This window comes from Gymnoscopelus braueri, assembly GCF_963280865.1.
Source record: "Gymnoscopelus braueri genome assembly, chromosome: 1".
Classification (NCBI taxonomy): domain Eukaryota; kingdom Metazoa; phylum Chordata; class Actinopteri; order Myctophiformes; family Myctophidae; genus Gymnoscopelus; species Gymnoscopelus braueri.
Genome location: NC_137603.1, coordinates 7,459,942 through 7,478,577, shown reverse-complemented (window position 1 = coordinate 7,478,577; position 18,636 = coordinate 7,459,942). Strand labels below are relative to the sequence as shown.

Genomic DNA, 18,636 nt, shown 5'->3' with positions numbered 1-18,636 from the left:
ACACAAATAAAACATGGCAAAACAGTTGCGTGCATTAGTGCAAGATGAGGGTAAAGGAAACATTCAGTCTAAATGTCCAGTAATTCGCACGCGAAAAGGAAACATTAATGTCCAGTTTGCTAATCCACAACTACTGTGCCAGATAATCACCAAGAGAGTTAAAAAAGAAAAAACGTTTCAGTCATTCAGTCCGACTTCACTGTAGCCTATAGTAGCCTTTTCATAAATTATATTTGTATTAGGCTGTCCTAAGAGTTTATAATATTTAGAGAAATGTAAGGTTTCAAATACAAAAGTATTGGTAGTAGTTGCTGGACATTTAGACTGAATGAATCATTTATCCTCATCTTGCGCTAATGCACGCAACTGTTTTGCCAGGTTTTATTTGTGTTGTTTCTCATAAGCGTGCATCCGTTGTCCGTCAACAACACAGTAGTCTGTGCCTTGACTTCAGTGCGCTGACTCTCTCCCCCCCCGCCCCCTGCCCCCTTGCGCTTCAACTACATGCAAAAGGCCCGTTCGTACAGCTACGTTCTGCTGGCAAATGTAAACACACTGAGCCGCTATTTCCTACTTCCCGTCCCCCCGCAGGATGTTTCCCACACAGGATTTTTGCTCCAGTAAATTCCCGCGGAAACAGGTGGATAGGCTTTGTGTAGCATAGTGGTTCTTCTAAGTGGTCCCACAGAGTTACGAGGTTCTGGAACTTTTGATGTTTTTCTTCGTAAATCACCGCTTTGTGGTGGAAGAGACAAGAGTGTAAAAAGTAGCAAAAATAGCCAGTCTACAAGCTCTCACAACGCGTCACAATGCAATGCGCTGTGAGCTCGAAAGAGACGTAGTCCGGAGAGGCTTTTTGTCGCTATCAGCTGAGAACGAGGGAGTCTATCCCTGTTACAATGCGCCAGACCAGTGGTTCTCAACCAGTGGTCCGGGGGGGGGACCACTGGTGGTCCTTGAGGGGGTACCAGGGGATCCCCAGCAAAATTAGTTAATATAGTGTCGCAATCATTTTAACCACTTAAACCATATTTTATACTTTGGCTATTCAAAAATAGAAGATATACAAGCTCATAGCGCGTCACTTGTAGATCTGTTATTTTTGAAAAATCGTGAAATTTGCGCAAATCTTTAACTATATATATATTTTTTTTTTTAAAGTCAACATTTGTAACTCAAATCTTTGCTTCTCGGGGGTCCCTGGAAGAAAATTTTTAGAGATGGGGGTCCGTGGCCAAATGCAGATAATTTTGGAGGTCCTTGACATGAAAAAGTTAGAGAACCACTGCGCCGAGCCACTCATACGCTGAGTTGCCGGTGCCCCGGGATCAAACCCATGATTTTGTGGTCCAAAGACGAGAGCTCTATACTGACTGATGCTACCCCGACACAGAAGATGAAGATATGCTAGTTTTGAAAATGAAAGTGAAAGTGGTTAACCCATTAAAACTGGGAACGCATCATGTGTCATTTTAGATTTGAGCTTTAACCATTATTTTATACTTTGGGCTATTAAAAAAATAGCAGATATACAAGCTCATAGCGCGGCACCGAGTGCCGCGCTATGAGCTTGTACATCTGCTATTTTCGAAAATATTAGCACCGTATCTAAAATGTTTGGAGAATTTTGAATCATTTCGATTTTTTTTTAACACAAATCTTCTCTTCTGGGGGTCCTGGCACAAAACATTTTAAGATGGGGGGGGGGGGGTCCTTGGCCAAATTTACATCTATTTGGGGATCCTTGGCACGGAAAAGTTTGAGAAAAACTGCTCTAGTACTTTAAATCAAGCAAAGATTCGACTGAGCAACTTTCACTCGTAGTGTGTAGTAATGGACCAGGAGAATCTATAATTTGACTCAAGCACTAAGGTTGTGTGTACTTTGTCTGCACTTTTTGACTAACGGAGCTCAAAGAGCTACAGAGTGGTGGAATAAATGCACCGTTAGTCATTTGTGGTCCCTGGAGGTCCCTGGGGAAGGCAATTGCCACCTCAGAACATTCGCATCTAACCTCAATTTCAGTTCTTTTATCCGTATTCTCTCCTCATCTGAAAGTTGTTTTTGTGCAGATGGGCTCTGAGTGCATCTCGATTCACGCCCCTCCATCTCCATGTGACACCTTGCTGTCTGCAACCATACATTCAGTAGACACACGGTTTCAAACATCAATTGAATTTTTGTGAGCTTCTAGATCTGCTAATTTCTGACTATTTTAGTACTTTTACTTTGGCACTGTGTGTATTTTGATACCAATACTTTTACTAAAATAAAAATTGTAATGCAGGCCCTTTACTTCAGTGTTAATTTTGACAGCAAATTCCGATTTAGTCTTAGACAACAACATTCTGTGTCATTTTTAGATTTTTTTGAAAAAAGCATTATTTTGCACTTCGGCTATTCAAAAATAGCAGATATACAAGCTCATAGCGCGCCTACGAGCTTGTAGATCTGCTATTTTTGAAAAATCGTGAAAATATGCAAATCTTTGAATATATATATTATTTTAAAGCGAACATTTTTAACTCAAATCTTTGTTTCTGGGGGGGCCCTGGAACACAATATTTTGAGATGGGGGTCGGTGGCCAAATACATATTATTTTGGGGGTCCTTGACATGAAAAAGTTTGAGAACCACTGCTATAGAAACATACGATTTTTTCAGAATACTGCTGGGATTTAGGAGACATTTGTAGAATCGGCTTCAGGTCTTAATGGGTTAAGTGTATTTTGATACCAATGATTTTGTACTTTTACTCAATTGAAAATTGTAATGCAGGCCCTTTACTTCAGTGTTAATTTTGACAGCAAATTCTGATTTAGTCTTAGACTTAGTCAACAAAATTAACACTGCTTTACTTGTGGTGCTACTTATCTAAATCTGAGTACTTCTTCCACCACTGTTAGGCAGTAGAACTATACTAGTGAGGACCAAATGCCCCCACAAGTAGGGGTGTTGTTATAATGACATTTTTGAGAAGTGGCAAGTTCTGGGCTGAATCGGGGATAAAATCGATTTTGAATCAGATTTTTTTTTTTTTTTATCGAGAATCGTTTTGAATTAAAAAAAAAATCGTTTTTGAATCGGAAAAAAATGTTTTTTAATCGAGAATTGTATCCTTTGAAAACATCGGAATAAATTTGAATCGCGACCCCAAGAATCGGAATCGAATCGAATGGTGAGATAGCAGAAGATTCACAGCCCTACCCACAAGTATAGTAGAATTTGAGTAATAGATATTGTGAGGACCGTTTTCCTGGTCCGAATTATCATTATTGTTTTCAATGATTGAAAAAAGGTTAAACGTTTACAATAAGGAAAAATATTCAGGTTGGGGTTAGGATTAGACCTTTAGAGGTTAGGTTTAGGGATTAGAGATAGAGTTATGCCTGATATACACTTAGTTGTGCACTGTCGTGCACCGGAAGATAGCAGATCTACAAGCCGATCTACAGCGCGACGCGTTGTGGGCTTGTAGATCTGCTGTTTTTGTGTGCGTGCGTGTGTGTGTGTGCGCTGTGTGGTTTTATTGCTTCACTTGATGACATTGACCATCAGCAATGATTCCACCAACAAACACATAATAGAAGTGGGCGATGTTTCTCCTTTTTAATGGCTGTCTGGGAGAAAAGTCCCACATTATGGAGTTTGAACGTCTAAATGAATACAGCTTAGTTTTATTCCATTTGCATTCTGCCTTCTCTGCAAACGCTCCTCTTATGGCAGCGCGCCGCCGTTTTATTGTCCCTATCTTTTTAACCCATTAAGACCTGAGGCCGATTCTACAAAATGTCTTCTAAATCCTAACAGTTTTCTGAAAGAACTAATGTTTGCGTTATCAGTGGCGCTCAAACTTTTTCATGTCAAGGACCCCCAAAATGATATGTACTTGGCTGCGGACCCCCATCTCAAAATATGTTGTTCCAGAGACCCCCCAGGAGCAAAGATTTGAGTTAAAAATGTTCGCTTTAAAGTAATATATATATTCAAAGATTTGCACACATTTTCACGATTTTTAATCTAAAAATTACACAGATGCGTTCCCGGTCATAATGACTTAAAAAAAAAAGAGCAATAGAGTCAAGGGTGGCTGTGCAATTACTGCTAAAGTGAGAGGTAACAATAAAAGCTTCACAAAATCTATTAGCGGAATGAATTGAGCGTGGGGAGTTTTTCAGAAATGTGTGCGTGGGCTTTCTCTGCTGCTGGGTGCACAGCGGGAACACATCCATATTATAACCCATTAAGACCCTCAGGCCAATTCTTTAAAAAAAAAAGTCTTCTAAATCCTAACAGTTTTCTGAAAAAAACGTATGTTGCTATAATCAGTGGTGATGAAACCTTTTCATGTCAAGGACATTGGCCGCGGACTCAAAATATGTTGTTCCGGGGGGTATATAAGCTCATAGCGCGGCACTCGGTGCCGCGCTATGAGCTTGTATATCTGCTATTTTTGAATAGCCCAAAGTATAGAATATATATACTATATTTGCACACATTTTCACGATTAAAAAAAAATAGCAGATCTACAAGCTCATAGCGCGGCACGAACACTATGAGCTTGTAGATCTGCTATTTTTGAACAGCCAAAGTATAAAAAATGGTTAAAGTGGTTAAAATGATTGCGACGCTATATTAACTATTATGTCGAGGACCCCCTGGTTATGGGTACCCCCCCCCCCCCCCAAGGACCCATGGGGGTCCCCGGACTCCACTTTGAGAACCAATGTGCTATAAAAATCTAAAATGACACCGATGCTCACCCGGTTCTAATGGGTTAAAAATAACACATGCAGTGAGTCAGGAAGACGGACATAGATATAGAAGGACATAGAGCTGTCATCTGGATCTCACTTCAATCTCTATCACTTCCTGTCATCACGCCCGAGTGTCCATGAGCAAGACGCTGACTGAACCCCTAACCTGTCTGTCCCACCAAGCAGGGTGCTTGAGGCTGAGTTGTACCTAGTCGTGCTGCATCGGTGTCTTGTGCTGAAAATAGCCGATCTACAAGTTCAGTGAGCATTTTCAACTCCGATCTCTGTGCTTAGATGTGTTTCAATTTTGGGAGTTAAACTATGGAATAGCCTTAGTGATGGGTTGAAGTTGTATTCATCTCAGGGGAGATAAAAAAAAAAAAGTAAATTATCTTGCAGCATATTTTAAGTTTTTGTTGTAATATTTTTAAAGGATTGTAAGGCAAAGAATAAGCATTGTGCTTCAGCCTATTCCTCTTTTCGGTCATTGAGTTTGGATTTTGTGTGTGAGTTGACTTTGGATATGTACATGTGTGATTGTTCTTTTTGTAAGTCCACACAAGTGTGTTTTGATTTGTTGTAAACAAAGACCGAAAATTAACCATTCATTCATTCGCTACGTGTCGCAGGGAGATTTGTACGAGATTATACTATGTTTAAATCAGGCGTTTACATGGCTTCCTCCACCGTCAGCGTGTGAACGTGTGAGAGCGTGAGTGAATGTTTGTGTGAATGGCTCTACCTTATGAATGGGTGAAAATGTGTACGTGTGAATGTATGTGTGAATGTGTGTGTGAATGTATGTGTGAATGTGTGTGTGTGTGTGTGTGTGTGTGTGTGTGTGTGTGTGTGTGTGTGTGTGTGTGTGTGTGTGTGTGTGTGTGTGTGTGTGTGTGTGTGTGTGTGTGTGAATGGGTGACTGTATGTGTGAATTTTTTATTACTGATTTTAACCTTTTATTTAACCAGGCAAAACGCGTAAAGAACAGATTGTTATTTTACAATCGTGGCATGGCAAAAGGCAAGGCCTCTTGAGGACTGGGGGAGATAGGGGCTAAATAAAACAAATCAAAATGCAGTCTACAAACTGACAAACCAAAACCCCCACAATATACTGTAATAAATCACAAAAACAGCAGAAAAAAAAGTCAAATAAAACACTGTAAACCAGGCATCACTGCAGGCTCGGAGACCCAATAAGACAGCCAGTAAACGGAGCTAACAGGCTGAAGGGAGAATGTCCATAATGGAGTCTTTAAAAGCCCATTTAGGGCTACGGTATATCCAGTTTGAAACATTCTTTTGTAGGTCATTCTCTGGCTGCGGCAGATTGAGAGTAACAGCGACAAACGGAGCACTACTACAGCGTTGGGACCATCGACACAATGAACTGAGCAGAGGGGGTTGTGTATACAGATATACAAGCTATACAGCAGATGAGGCGTGTCACCACTGAGGACGACAAACCAAGGAGAATTTTGTATTAACACATTCAATCCGGGAATGCATCTGTGTCATTTTAAGATTTTAGTCATATTTTATACATTGGCTATTCAAAAATAGCAGATCTGCAAGCTCGCTATGAGCTTGCAGATCTTGTATTTGGCCGGGGGGTCCGCGGCTGAGGAGGAGGAAGACGAAGAGGAGGAGCCTGCAGAAACTAGAGAAGAAGATGATGCTAAGATCCTCTCCTCCTCGTCCGCGGGGGGTCCGCGGCCAAATAAATATCATTTTGGGGGTCCTTGACATGAAAAGGTTTTGTTCCAGGGACCCCCAGAAGCAAAGATTTGAGTAAACAAAATGGTTTAAAATATATATATATATATATATATATTATTATAATATATTATAATATTATAATAATAATATATATATTATTTATTTGCACATTTAAAAACAACACATTTTTAGCAACAGCATAATATTGTGTTGGATGTGCAGGTGAGATTTAGAAAACCCTTTCGGGTTTATAAGGTTAATCTCACCTCACTTAAGAAATACAAGAAAGAAATAGTAATAGAAACCAAAAATAAATTATTTGGCAACATACATACAATTATACAAAAATACAAATACAACTATAGATACACAGTATGAATACTAGAGAAAATACATTTTAGTATAAAATGGTGTAGGTGCAAGTGTGTGTGGGTGGGTGTAAGAGTGGATGTCTCTGGGAGTTGTTAAATTTGATTAATCAAATGGGTTTTTAGCTTATATTTAAAATGATTTGGCAAAGCAGCCTTCGATGAGATGTTAATATAGCTGTTCCACAGCTGAGCCCGCCTATACCTGATGGAAAATTGACACAGACCAGTACGGAACTTTGGGATATGTAAATGATTTGCCTGTCTTGTATTAAAATGGTGTACATCACTGTTGAACTGGAAGAAGGCTTTACAGGGCAAAGAAAACGAATCTGGCTGAAGCATTATTTTGAAAATAAAGTTACAGGTTTGGTATTTATGTAAATTAAAAATTGATAAAATATTAAGTTGTTTGAAAAGTGGGGCAGAATGAGCTGACCAATCACTACACGTAGCAATCCTGCAGAATCTTTTTTGCAACATAGGAGTTTGTTTAGATGTGAAGGATAAGTAGCTCCCCAAATGATATTGCAATATATAAGATACGGATAAATTAAACTATAATAAAGGGTTAGGAGACACTTATGATGAACACAACTACGGAATTTGCCAATAATGCCGACAGATTTAGATATTTTTTTTACAGACATGGCTATTGTGGCTTTTCCAGCTTAGACTTTCATGGATAATTACTCCAAGGAAAGTTGTTGATGAAACCTGAGTGATTGGGTTATCTCCTATAGACAGACAGGTGTTAGATTTACAATACTTTTTGTTTTTTGATGTAAATATAATAAAATTAGATTTTTTTATATTGAGAGATAATTTGTTTAATTTGAACCATTTTGAAATATTTTCTAAATCATGAAAATATTTCAAAATGGTTCAAATTAAACAAATTATAAAAAAAAACGATTAAAAAGAAATAGCAGATCTTCAAGCTCATAGTGCGGCACTCGGTGCCACACTATAAGCTTGTATATCTGCTATTTTCGAATAGCCAAAGTATAAAATAATGGTTATAGGCTATAGCTAAAAAGTTAAAATGACGGATTGGATGGATTAACGTGAACCAATGAATTTGTTGACGACAGTGAAAGGATGGCCTGTTTAAATTGGAATACAGAATGCAGTGGTGAGTTCTGAAGGCGGGACATTAATTCATATCAAAGCGGACAGCACTCTACTATCTGGTAGCAGTAGATAGAATATTATGAACATCCCAATAATAATGGTGTTTCTTATTTACAAGCTTTTCCCAACATATTTGACAGACATGGCAGAACAGAAATAGACCTGTATAACAGGATCAGCCTGATCTCCTCTCCTTGAAAAAGAGGGCGCCCGCCCTACAGCTGACTTTCCAAGCATATGGGATCCCTGCTGTGTGAAGGGACAGGTTAAAAATATCTGTAATGGGAGCCGCAATGATGCCAATGCCGACAGAAAGGGTCCAGCTCATCGGAAACAAGGGTTTTATTACGGTTGTATGTGTACGGTATATGATATGCTGGGGTTGTAAGTTATATTGTGTTTCCCGGTACTCGTATTTCTTTTACCAAAATCAAATCGAATCAAATTAAACAAATGCACCTTGTAAGAGACAAGGTGAATGTGTGTGAATGGGTGAACGTGACATGTAAGATAAATCATGAAAGTAGTAAATCCAGGGTCTCATAATCCTGGTGACTAGAATGGACATCTGTTGTCGCTGATGCTTCATCTTCAAATGCATTGTTGTAGATTTGTGCTTTGTGGTTGGACAACTTGGTGTAATTCATTTTAATGTCTTGTGACAGTTCTTTTATTTTATAAATTTGTTCTAAAAGAAATGATCACACGATTTTGTAACCCATTTTTTCACCCAGTCCCAATTGCCTATGCAATCCTGGGCGCTACTCTCCCTCTGCCAGCCTGGGGAGAGCCCAGAACTGAGCTCAAACTCCACACAGTTCCTGTGTGTGACAGTTCCACACAGAACTTCCCACTGTACTTCTTTCTAACTGTCCTCGTCAGGATGTCCTGAGGGATTTCCCGGTCTTTGCCATAATAAAAAAAAAAAATGTCAAAACCGGCAATTACCAGTCTTGCATAATATACATGGGAATTGATGAGATTCTATGGATAGCAATGCAATTAGCAATTCTGCGCATTAGGTCCAAGTCTTTATTGATTCCATTATTGATTCCTGATCAATTGTCAGTGTGGGAAAAGAGCAGACAATAGACCTACACAGGTTTTAAACGGTTCTATTGTGTGAACACAGTGTGGAAACAGAAAAGAAAACATGCATATTCATCTAATTACAGTTACACATGTTAAACCTAATTACGATGCTTATCAACACGGCAACATTGATGAGAGGGCTCAATAAGCTGGGAGGCATAGGATCAAACAATGTCACTATGAAAGTGGTGACATTGAAATGACATTGAATGGTCAGTATGAAACTGGTGACATTTCAATGTTTGATTGATTGAATATTTTATTTTATATATTTTTAGGCAGAAATGTAAAAACAGAGACATGGTACTACCTCTGTACTAACCCTGGTTTCCCACGTGAGGTACTGTACCAATCACACCACACAGCTAAGAGGGAAATGCCCTGCTTGGCCAGGGGAGATAATGCACAGCTTCAGACAGTACTATCACGTCTGAGGCCGGTAACGGGTCCATTTGGTTTCATGTACACTCTCTTACAGACCTGTATAAGGGTCCATTTGGTTTCATGTACACTCTCTTACAGATCTGTAAAGGTCCATTTGGTTTCATGTACACTCTCTTACAGACCTGTAAGAGTCCATTTGGTTTCATTTGTACACTCTCAGAGTTACAGACCTGTAAGGGTCCATTTGGTTTCATTTGCACACTCTCAGAGTTACAGACCTGTAAGGGTCCATTTGGTTCCGTTTGTACACTCTCAGAGTTACAGACCTGTAAGGGTCCATTTGGTTTCATTTGTACACTCTCAGAGTTACAGACCTGTAAGGGTCCATTTGGTTTCATTTGCACACTCTCAGAGTGACAGACCTGTAAGGGTCCATTTGGTTTCATTTGCACACTCTCAGAGTGACAGACCTGTAAGGGTGCATTTGGTTTCATTTGCACACTCTCAGAGTTACAGACCTGTAAGGGTCCATTAAGGAACCCCCCTCAAGGACACAGACAGTGGCAGCATGTGGTGCTTGGTTGCTTCAGTGGTTCTGCACTGAACCGTTTACCCATAAGAGACCCTTTATGAAGCCACTGGTTAGAAGCACTGCCTGAAGGTTTGGGGCTCAGTTCAATTGAGACGTTTTCACTCAAAGCTGCAAGCTGGAACTTATTTTACAGGCTGTGTGAGTGATACCTGTGATACAGTATGTTCTTGTTAAAGTGTCAAATAGCTTTATATTCAGATAGTAGGTTCTTACTGTGCAAGTAAATGAGATCGGACAACGCAGTAAGAACGGCCTCTCTCACTCTCTTGGGGTTCATACAGATTATTTTTTTATGCCTTTACAGTGGTGGAAAAAGTACTCAAATTCTTTACTTAAGTAAAAGTACCAATACTGCAATATAAAAATACTCTGTTACAAGTAAAAGTCCAAAATCCTAAATTTACTTGAGTAAAAGTACAGAAGTATTGGCATCAAAATGTACTTAAAATACCAAAAGTAAAAGTACTAAAATATTTGAAAATAGCAGATCTACAAGCTCACAACGCGTCGCGATGCGACGCGTTGTGAGCTTGTAGATCAGCTACTTGTAGATCGGCTATTTTCAAATAGCCTAGGTATAAAATAGGGCTAAAGTGGTTAATGTATGTTTTATAATGTAATCATTTATATCTGAAAAGTAACTAGTAACTAAAGTTTTCAAATAATTGTAGTGGAGTAAAAGTACAATATTTGCCTCTGAGATATAGTGGAGTAGAAGTAAAAGTATTGGAAATGGGAAATACTCAAGTAAAGTACAAATACCTAAACCTTTTAGTTAAGTACAGTAGCTACTTAAGTAAATGTACTTAGTTACTTTCCACCACTGTGCCTTTATATAGGAAAATCGGGAGAGAGATGGTGAGTGACATGCAGCAATGGCCATCGGGATCGGGACTTGAACCCGCAACACGCTGTCAGGCCCTCTTAGGGTTCATAAGGATAATTCCACATGTCCTCTCATCAAGTTGCAAACATTGACAACTACTTTGACATGAGGGGGAGGGGGGCGGGGCCTTTGCATTATTTGCGAAGGAGTCGGATCACTCCGGCTCACGGGGCGCAACCAGTTTTCTAACAGTGAATAATAAAGTGTTGAAATTGCGAAGATTTACAAACGCAACTCGGTATCATTTCATCCACTGTCCTTTTCCATTGCAGGAAAAACTACATTTTTCCGCTTTTGCATTTTTTTCCCCATAAATCAGGGCCATTGAACGACCTCTATGTCTGTGTGTTGGTAAAAAGAATATTGAACCAATGAAAGGTATTAAAAAGCGCTTCTGACAAAACCAGCTAACTCCAGTTGGATCGTCAAACTTTCTGCTAAACCAGCTAACTCCAGCAAAGGTGGGTGGAGTTAGCTGGTTTTACTGACTCCAGGCTCCACCCCCTTTTGACCTCCAACCTCATTGTGAGCTTGGAGGTCCATTCAGCTGTTCTTATCAATGATGAACAAAACCTCCTAACTCCATTTATTTTTCTTTTTTTTCCTGAAAAATGAACATTTTGGGGTTAGCTGGTTCCTGCCGGACAGCAGAGATATGAAAGTTGAATGAATAATAAATAGCCTAAAATATAAACGTATTGTATGTGCATACGAGGTGACGGAACACCTTCTAGATTTTGCCGGGTCCAGGGACCCTCAGGTTTCCTTGAAGGGATTCCAAATAGACCTTTACAGGTCTGTAACTCTGAGAGTGTACAAAGGGAACCATTTTGGTTTCATTTGCACACTCTCAGAGTTTGAGAGCCACTGGGGGTGGTAGGACCACCTACTGGTTCAGACATAGTACTGCCCCGAAGCTCATAAGTAAATATATCCCCTGGCCTAGCAGTAGGATTGCCCTCTTATAGCTGTGCGGATGATTGGTCTCTCACGTGGGAGACCTACAGTAGGTATAGAACATAAAACTCTACAGATTGCAGCTTTAATAATTCATCAATCAAATGCCCCCATATAGCATGAAACATGTTCCTTCAAAAAATACGTGGGCCAAGAATGGAGGAGTAGTCACTTTAAAAATGCATGCGTTCACTCATACATGCACCACTTCTCAAATACTTGCAGCTGCAACTTTGTGTCAATATGCAAGACCCGTATATACAGGTACACCAGAGTCAGTGATGGAAGAACTACTCACACATTCTTTATTTAAGTAAAAGTGTCCATACCCTATTATAGAAATAGTCTGTTACAAGTACAAGTACAAGTACACTTGAGTAAAAGTACAATCGTATTGGCATAAAAATATACTTACAGTACCAAAAGTAAAAGTACACATTTATGCAGGTTTTCAAAAGCGACGCGTTGTGACCTATTTTCAAATTGCCAAAGTATACAGAGATATATAAATATAAATAGGTCTGAAGTGGTTTTGTAATAATAATCCAAATCTACAAAGTAACTAGTAACAAATAATTGTCGTGGAGTAAAAAGTACAATATGTACTCCAGTAAAGTAAAACATACCTAAAAATTGTACTTAAGTAGGCCACAGTACTTGAGTAAATGTACTTTGTTCCTTTCCACTACTGAGGAGAGTACAGGTACATAAGAGTAAAACGTGTTTTTGTTCGGCTTCCTTCAAACAATGCAGCAGCATAGGTAATAATAATAAAAATAAAAAAAAATTGGTGCTTATATAATGATATCATAACAGTCAAATAAGATCAATAAAAGAAAGAGAGAGAGAGAGTGCAAAAAAAGAGCAAAACAAAAAGGTGCATCTGACCTTGGTATATTATATATACACCAACAGCATTTTCCAGTAGCTGCCACAGTACTTGATGTACAGTAAAGAGTAAACAGTTTTTAGGTCGGAACAGTTCAAGCATATTAAAGTGCAAGACATTCTGACTTACATATTCTTTGGTTTGCTCACAGCTCACTTTCCATCATGACCGCCTGTCTCTCTCTCTCCTTGAATCTGTTTTGGAGCTTAAGTTTCTTTGCCCTGAAGAGATTATTGGCAAAATCTATACTTTACTCAACTCTTTACAATTTAGACATGCTGACACATTTTAGAAGGACAATGGAAAGAAGAACTTGATGCAGAACTTTCTGAGGACATTGCATGTCTGTAAGACATGCTAACCTTCAATGTGTTAAAACTTAAAGCTGCACTATATGTAACTTTTTTACTGAATAAAATGTAATTTTGTCCAATCTGTATGGTAGAGTATGTTAACACATTGAGTGCCAAAACCGTGATATTACGGTTTTGCAAATACACCTGTGGAGTGCCAAAAAGCACTTTTTTTTAACCTTTTCGTTTTTTTCCACAAGGGGGGGGGGGGGGGGGGGGGGGGGGGCTAGCGCAGCCCTGGAATCACCCATGAACACTCTAAGAAGTAAGGGACAGATGGATCACCTTGCCAAAAAATCTGGCTCCCATACGCTTCCATTCTATCTCCTTACTAAAAACCTCTGTATCTCAGATTGAAGTGAGAAATAGACGATGCAATCAGGGCCGGCCCTAGGGTTTTCGTGGCCCTAAGCAAGATTTTATTTGCCCCCCCCTCAAACACCCCCATTATAAAAATCATTATGTCATGAGATAATTTTTTTTTATATTGAATATTAAAATAATAACGCTAGTTGTTTGATAGGAGATACATGACATAATTACAATATGAAAGTAAAAAAAAAAAAAAAAAAGTTTGATTGAGACGGCGCGCCTCCGTCGCGGTCCAAAACTATGCGGTTTGTTTGTCTTTTTATAGGGCTATGTTATGTTTTCAGTTATTGTTGGTAGTCATAGCTGCCAGTTCCCACCTGATGTCATGTGTGAGTTCAGACTGCTCCACACCGTACTGAATAACTGCTAGCTTGCATAACATCTTCAGATTAGGACTCAAATCTAAGATATACACGTCATTAGGTGTGTTTAATCCTCCAAAGAGTACGATACGATCTCCCACCATGCAACAACCCATCCAAGACATCATCCTACATGGGGCTTTCCCTTTGGGCTCAACCTTCTTCCATGAGAAGGTCTGTGGATTGAATTTCCACAGATCATTGAAGTTGGACTGGTAGTACTTGTTGCCACCAAATATGTACAGCTCTCCATTGTAGGCAAAGGCTGAATGACCACGGCGTCCTTCTGGAGGACGCTGTGCAGAAGGTGTTCTCAGCCAGCAGTTGGTCTCTGTGTCAAACACACTGATGTTGTTGTAGTGAACCTCCTGGACCCCCCGGCCCCCAAATACAAACATCTTTGTCCCGATGATGGTGGCAGAGTGACTTGTTGATCCAGGTGGTGGAGTTCCTCTGGTGTTAATTAAAGACCAGACCATTGTGTTGGTGTCCAACTTGTAGATGTCATTAGTGCGTCCATTCAGTTGGGTCCATCCTCCATGAATATACATGACGTTCCTCAAGACACAAGCTGAGTGGTACTGCCTCCCTTCTGGAACAGTACCAGAAATATTGGGTTTGGACCATCTGTGGTTGTCAACATCAAATGCATAAAGCACGTTACAGTAAGGAATTCCCCCCCAGATGTAGACAATTTCTTCTACCAGAACAGCTGTGTGGCCCGGGCGCACGCAGAGAACCTCAAGGTGATGTTCTTGTCTTCTAATTGTCTCAGGGGTCAACTTCCTCCAGCGTAGAGACACTGTGTTGAAGACGTGGACTTCAATCTGAACACTGTTGTTCTTGTGACTGTAACGGCATCCTTCAAATGAGTACACCTTGTGTCCGACTACCACAGCAGCTTGGTAGTAACTCTTATGTCCTCCTTTCAGTTGTATCGTCCAGTGAAACATTTCACACACCAGCACCACTGTGAATCAGTGCAACTAATTTACAGAGGAGGTTATAAGAAGGAAGGGTGATTTGTTTCCAGAAGTTCCTGAATGGTGTTGTGTTGAAAAATGCAATAATGACATTTAAAAGGACAATTACATCTGATGTAATAATGATGTTGTGATATCATTGTGTGATGACATCATTGTATGGAATAGCTAATGACATTACTCAACCTGAATGGCTATTTTAGCTAAATCTATGATCTGAATTGTGTCAGTACTATGACATCAGTAATCCATATTTGGGCATAGAGTGATAAAAACACACTGTGTGTGGCAACACTGCTTGCACCACAACAGCTTTGTTGTTGTAGCAGGGCTGACTTCAGACCATTATCCCGGCCATTTCAAACCTTATTTGCCTCAATTACGATTAATGAATGTTTTTCCTTGTGAGTGAAAATAGTCGACAATGTTCCTACTGGAGTCTGTCTGCTGTGGAGAGATGCTACACAATAAGATACGGGCCATAATGGTCAATGTGAGTCATCCTCTCCACTACATCCTGGCATCAGACCGGAAAAGCGGCCGCAAGGATCTGTTCCGTTCGATGCCCCGCAAGCAGGGCCGGCCCTAGGGTTTTCGTGGCGCTATAAGCAAGATTTTATTTGGTGCCTGTGTCAAACACACTGATGTTGTTGTAGCAGACCTCCTGGACCCCCCGGCCCCCAAATACAAACATCTTTGTCCCGATGATGTTGGCAGAGTGACTTGATGATCCAGGTGCTGGTGTGCTTCTGGTGTTAATTAAAGCCCAGACCATTGTGGTGGTGTCCAACTTGTAGATGTCATTGCCAGTCAGTTGGGTCCATCCTCCATGAATATACATGACGTTCCTCAAGACACAGGCTGAGTGGTGCTCCCTCCCCTCTGGAACAGTGCCAGAAATATAGAGCACCGAAGTCCTGACGTCACTCGTTCATCCCCAGGTTTGCGGAAGTAATTTCTCTATGGAGAATAACATTGGGTCATCTTAGAATCGTCTCATATAAGAATTGTGGTCCAAAAATAAACACCGCGTGTCGGCGTTATTGTCAGGGAGGAGGTTCTGTATCGTTTATGATAGTCAGTCACTTATATTTGATACAGTCTGTTTCTGGCGAAAATGTAACTAATTCGGCGGAAGTAACATTATCGTTTTCTCACCGTCAGTTGATGCTTCATATCCATAAGAGTCAACCCGCCGGGGTCATTTGTTTATTTTTGGAACACAGTTCTTATTTGACACGATATTAAATACGTGTATGGGATTCAGAACGGGGGTGGAAAACTGCGAACCAGGTAGACAAACAAAGGATGTGTAAATGACGTCAGACTTCGGCGGTCTATTGGGTTTGGACCATCTGTGGTTGTCAACATCAAATGCATAAAGCACGTTACAGTAAGGATATCCCCCCCAGATGTAGACAATTTCTTCTACCAGAACAGCTGTGTGGCCCCTGCGCACACAGGGAACCTCAAGGTGATGTTCTTGTCTTCCAATTGTCTCTGGGGTCAACTTCTTCCAGCGTAGAGACACTGTGTTGAAGATGTGGACTTCAGTCTGATCATTGTTGTTCTTGTTACTGTAACTGTATCCTTCAAATGAGTACAGCTTGTGTCCGACTCCCACAGCAGCTTGGTAGTAACTCTTATGTCCTCCTTTCAGATGTATCGTCCAGTGAAACATTTCACACACCAGCACCACTGTGAATCAGTGCAACTAATTTACAGAAGAGGTTGTAAGAAGGCAGGGTAATTGATTTCCAGAAGTTCCTGAATGGTGTTGTGTTGGAAAATGCAATAACAACATTTAAAAGGGAAATTACATCTGATGTAATAATGATGTTGTGATATCATTGTGTGAGGACATCATTATATGGAATAGCTAATGACATTACTCAACCTGAATGGCTATTTTAGCAAAATCTATGATCTGAATTGTGTCAGTACTATGACATCAGTAATCCATATTTGGGCATAGTGTGATAAAAACACACTATATGTGTGTGTGAATGAATGACTCCTATCAAGAATGAACGGTTTAACACTAGCATGACTGGGGTTTCATTATCCCACACACTGCCTGATTTGGGGGGTCAAAAAGACAGTTTTTCCAGCTATTCTATTGGTCACTGTCTCCCCTCTGTGCTCCAGACGAGCTCACACCTTCTCCCCCACACAGTGGGGGTTCCATTGTCTTCTAAATAGCTATTAACATTTCAATTGCACTCTGCTCAGTCAGTGAGCTCACATATGTTGTTGTTGTTGTTGTAGGCAGGCAGAAACATTATAAAATAGGCTAACTTTGTAATGGTAACTGCAGATTCTGTATGTAAAATCTTTATTAAAAAAAGCGTATAAAACAGCGCGATCTGTAGCGTCACATTAAACTCTTCAGTGAAACATGGAGCCTATGAACGCTGAAGCCACTGTCTAATTACGTGACTATCTCCATTGTCCAAAAAACACAGGGATATCTCTTGACAAACCAATATTATTATTATTCATAATAATAATATTCACATTATTGTCTGAGCGTAAAGCTCTCATTCTATCAGCTGTCCACGTCGCTGACAAACGCGTCTCCTCTCCTCCTCCCTGTCAGCGCAACAAGTGAACACATCGCTATGTTCCACTAATGTGCTCATTCCTGCTCTACTCCTGCGCTAAATATCTGATCTACAAACATAAAACAGTCGCTGCCTGACGAGCCCTATGCTTGTAGATCAGATCTGTTGGCACAGCATTAGAAAACAGCGCGATCTGTAGCGAACACATCGGTATGCTTCACACATGTACTCAATCCTGTGCAAAATATCTGATCTTCAAGCATAAAACAGTTGCTGCGTGACAAGCTGTATGCTTGTAGATCCTATCTTTTTCCACCGCTTTGCAGTGAAGTGGGTTGCCAAATTTTGCGAGAGAAATAAGCAGTCAGGTGTATGAAAATGTTACTGCATGCGTCGTTGTGCCCTGAGAAAACAGTGAGGCATGAATGGAGTTTATAGCCGAGGCTAATTTGCAACCCCAGTCCCTGGTTAGACCTTTCTATATACATATTTACCTAATAAAAAATCATTTACAAAAGGACATGCATGAAGCTCTAATCTAAACAAGTATGAAAAGATATTTATATCTGCAAAGTTTTCAAATAATTGTAGTGGAGTAAAAGTACAAGATTTGCCTCTGAGCTGTAGTGGAGTAGAAAATTATTACCATTATAATGTAATTATATATATAATTATAATAATAATAATAATAATAATAGAAAGACGTGAAAAACAAGCCCAAAGTCGCTTATAATAAGCAGACATGGCAACATAGACTCGCTGCGAGTCTGCTGGTCTACGGGCAGCTCTGCGGGGGGTCTCGAGGTGTCAACTGCTCTTCCCTGGGGGAGAGAGGGTGAGAGGTGAAATTCTCAAAATCAGATTGATGGCTTAGTCACGTGAGTGTTAAGAGATAGTTCACCCCAAAAATGAATGAATTCATGGATATTTTTTTGTTTTGTCTCATTCCTAAGCCAATAATTTGATGCCCAGCGGATCGGTAGGCAGCGGTCTTTGCGTCTCCTACCGGAACCGCTGCCGGTCATCAAATTATTGGCTTAAAAAATATATCTCTATTGGGTGACTAATCAACAGGAAACATTTTTTGGGCTGGGTGAACTATGCCTTTAAACCGCTCATTCTTGCAGGGCATCGAACAGAACAGATCCTTGCGACCGCTTTTCCGGTCTGCCAGGATTTTTGGGTAAACTATCCCTTCATGTGTCATGCCACCTCGTGGCCCATC

The 18,636-nt window shown here is 40.2% G+C and overlaps 2 protein-coding genes across 2 annotated transcripts in view; one reads left to right on the top strand and one right to left on the bottom strand.

Moving 5' to 3' along the window:
* Positions 1–18,636, top strand: part of tspan4a (tetraspanin 4a) — a gene marked incomplete at its 5' end in the record, with an annotated part of 303,305 nt that overhangs the window by 137,304 nt on the left and 147,365 nt on the right. The window lies entirely within an intron of this gene.
* On the bottom strand, positions 13,783–14,817 carry LOC308078165 (kelch domain-containing protein 3-like; the record flags this gene model as incomplete). The annotated part of the gene is made up of 1 exon (XM_080419287.1): positions 13,783–14,817. The coding sequence occupies one exon, from the start codon at positions 14,815–14,817 to the stop codon at positions 13,783–13,785; it is 1,035 nt and encodes a 344-aa protein (XP_080275413.1).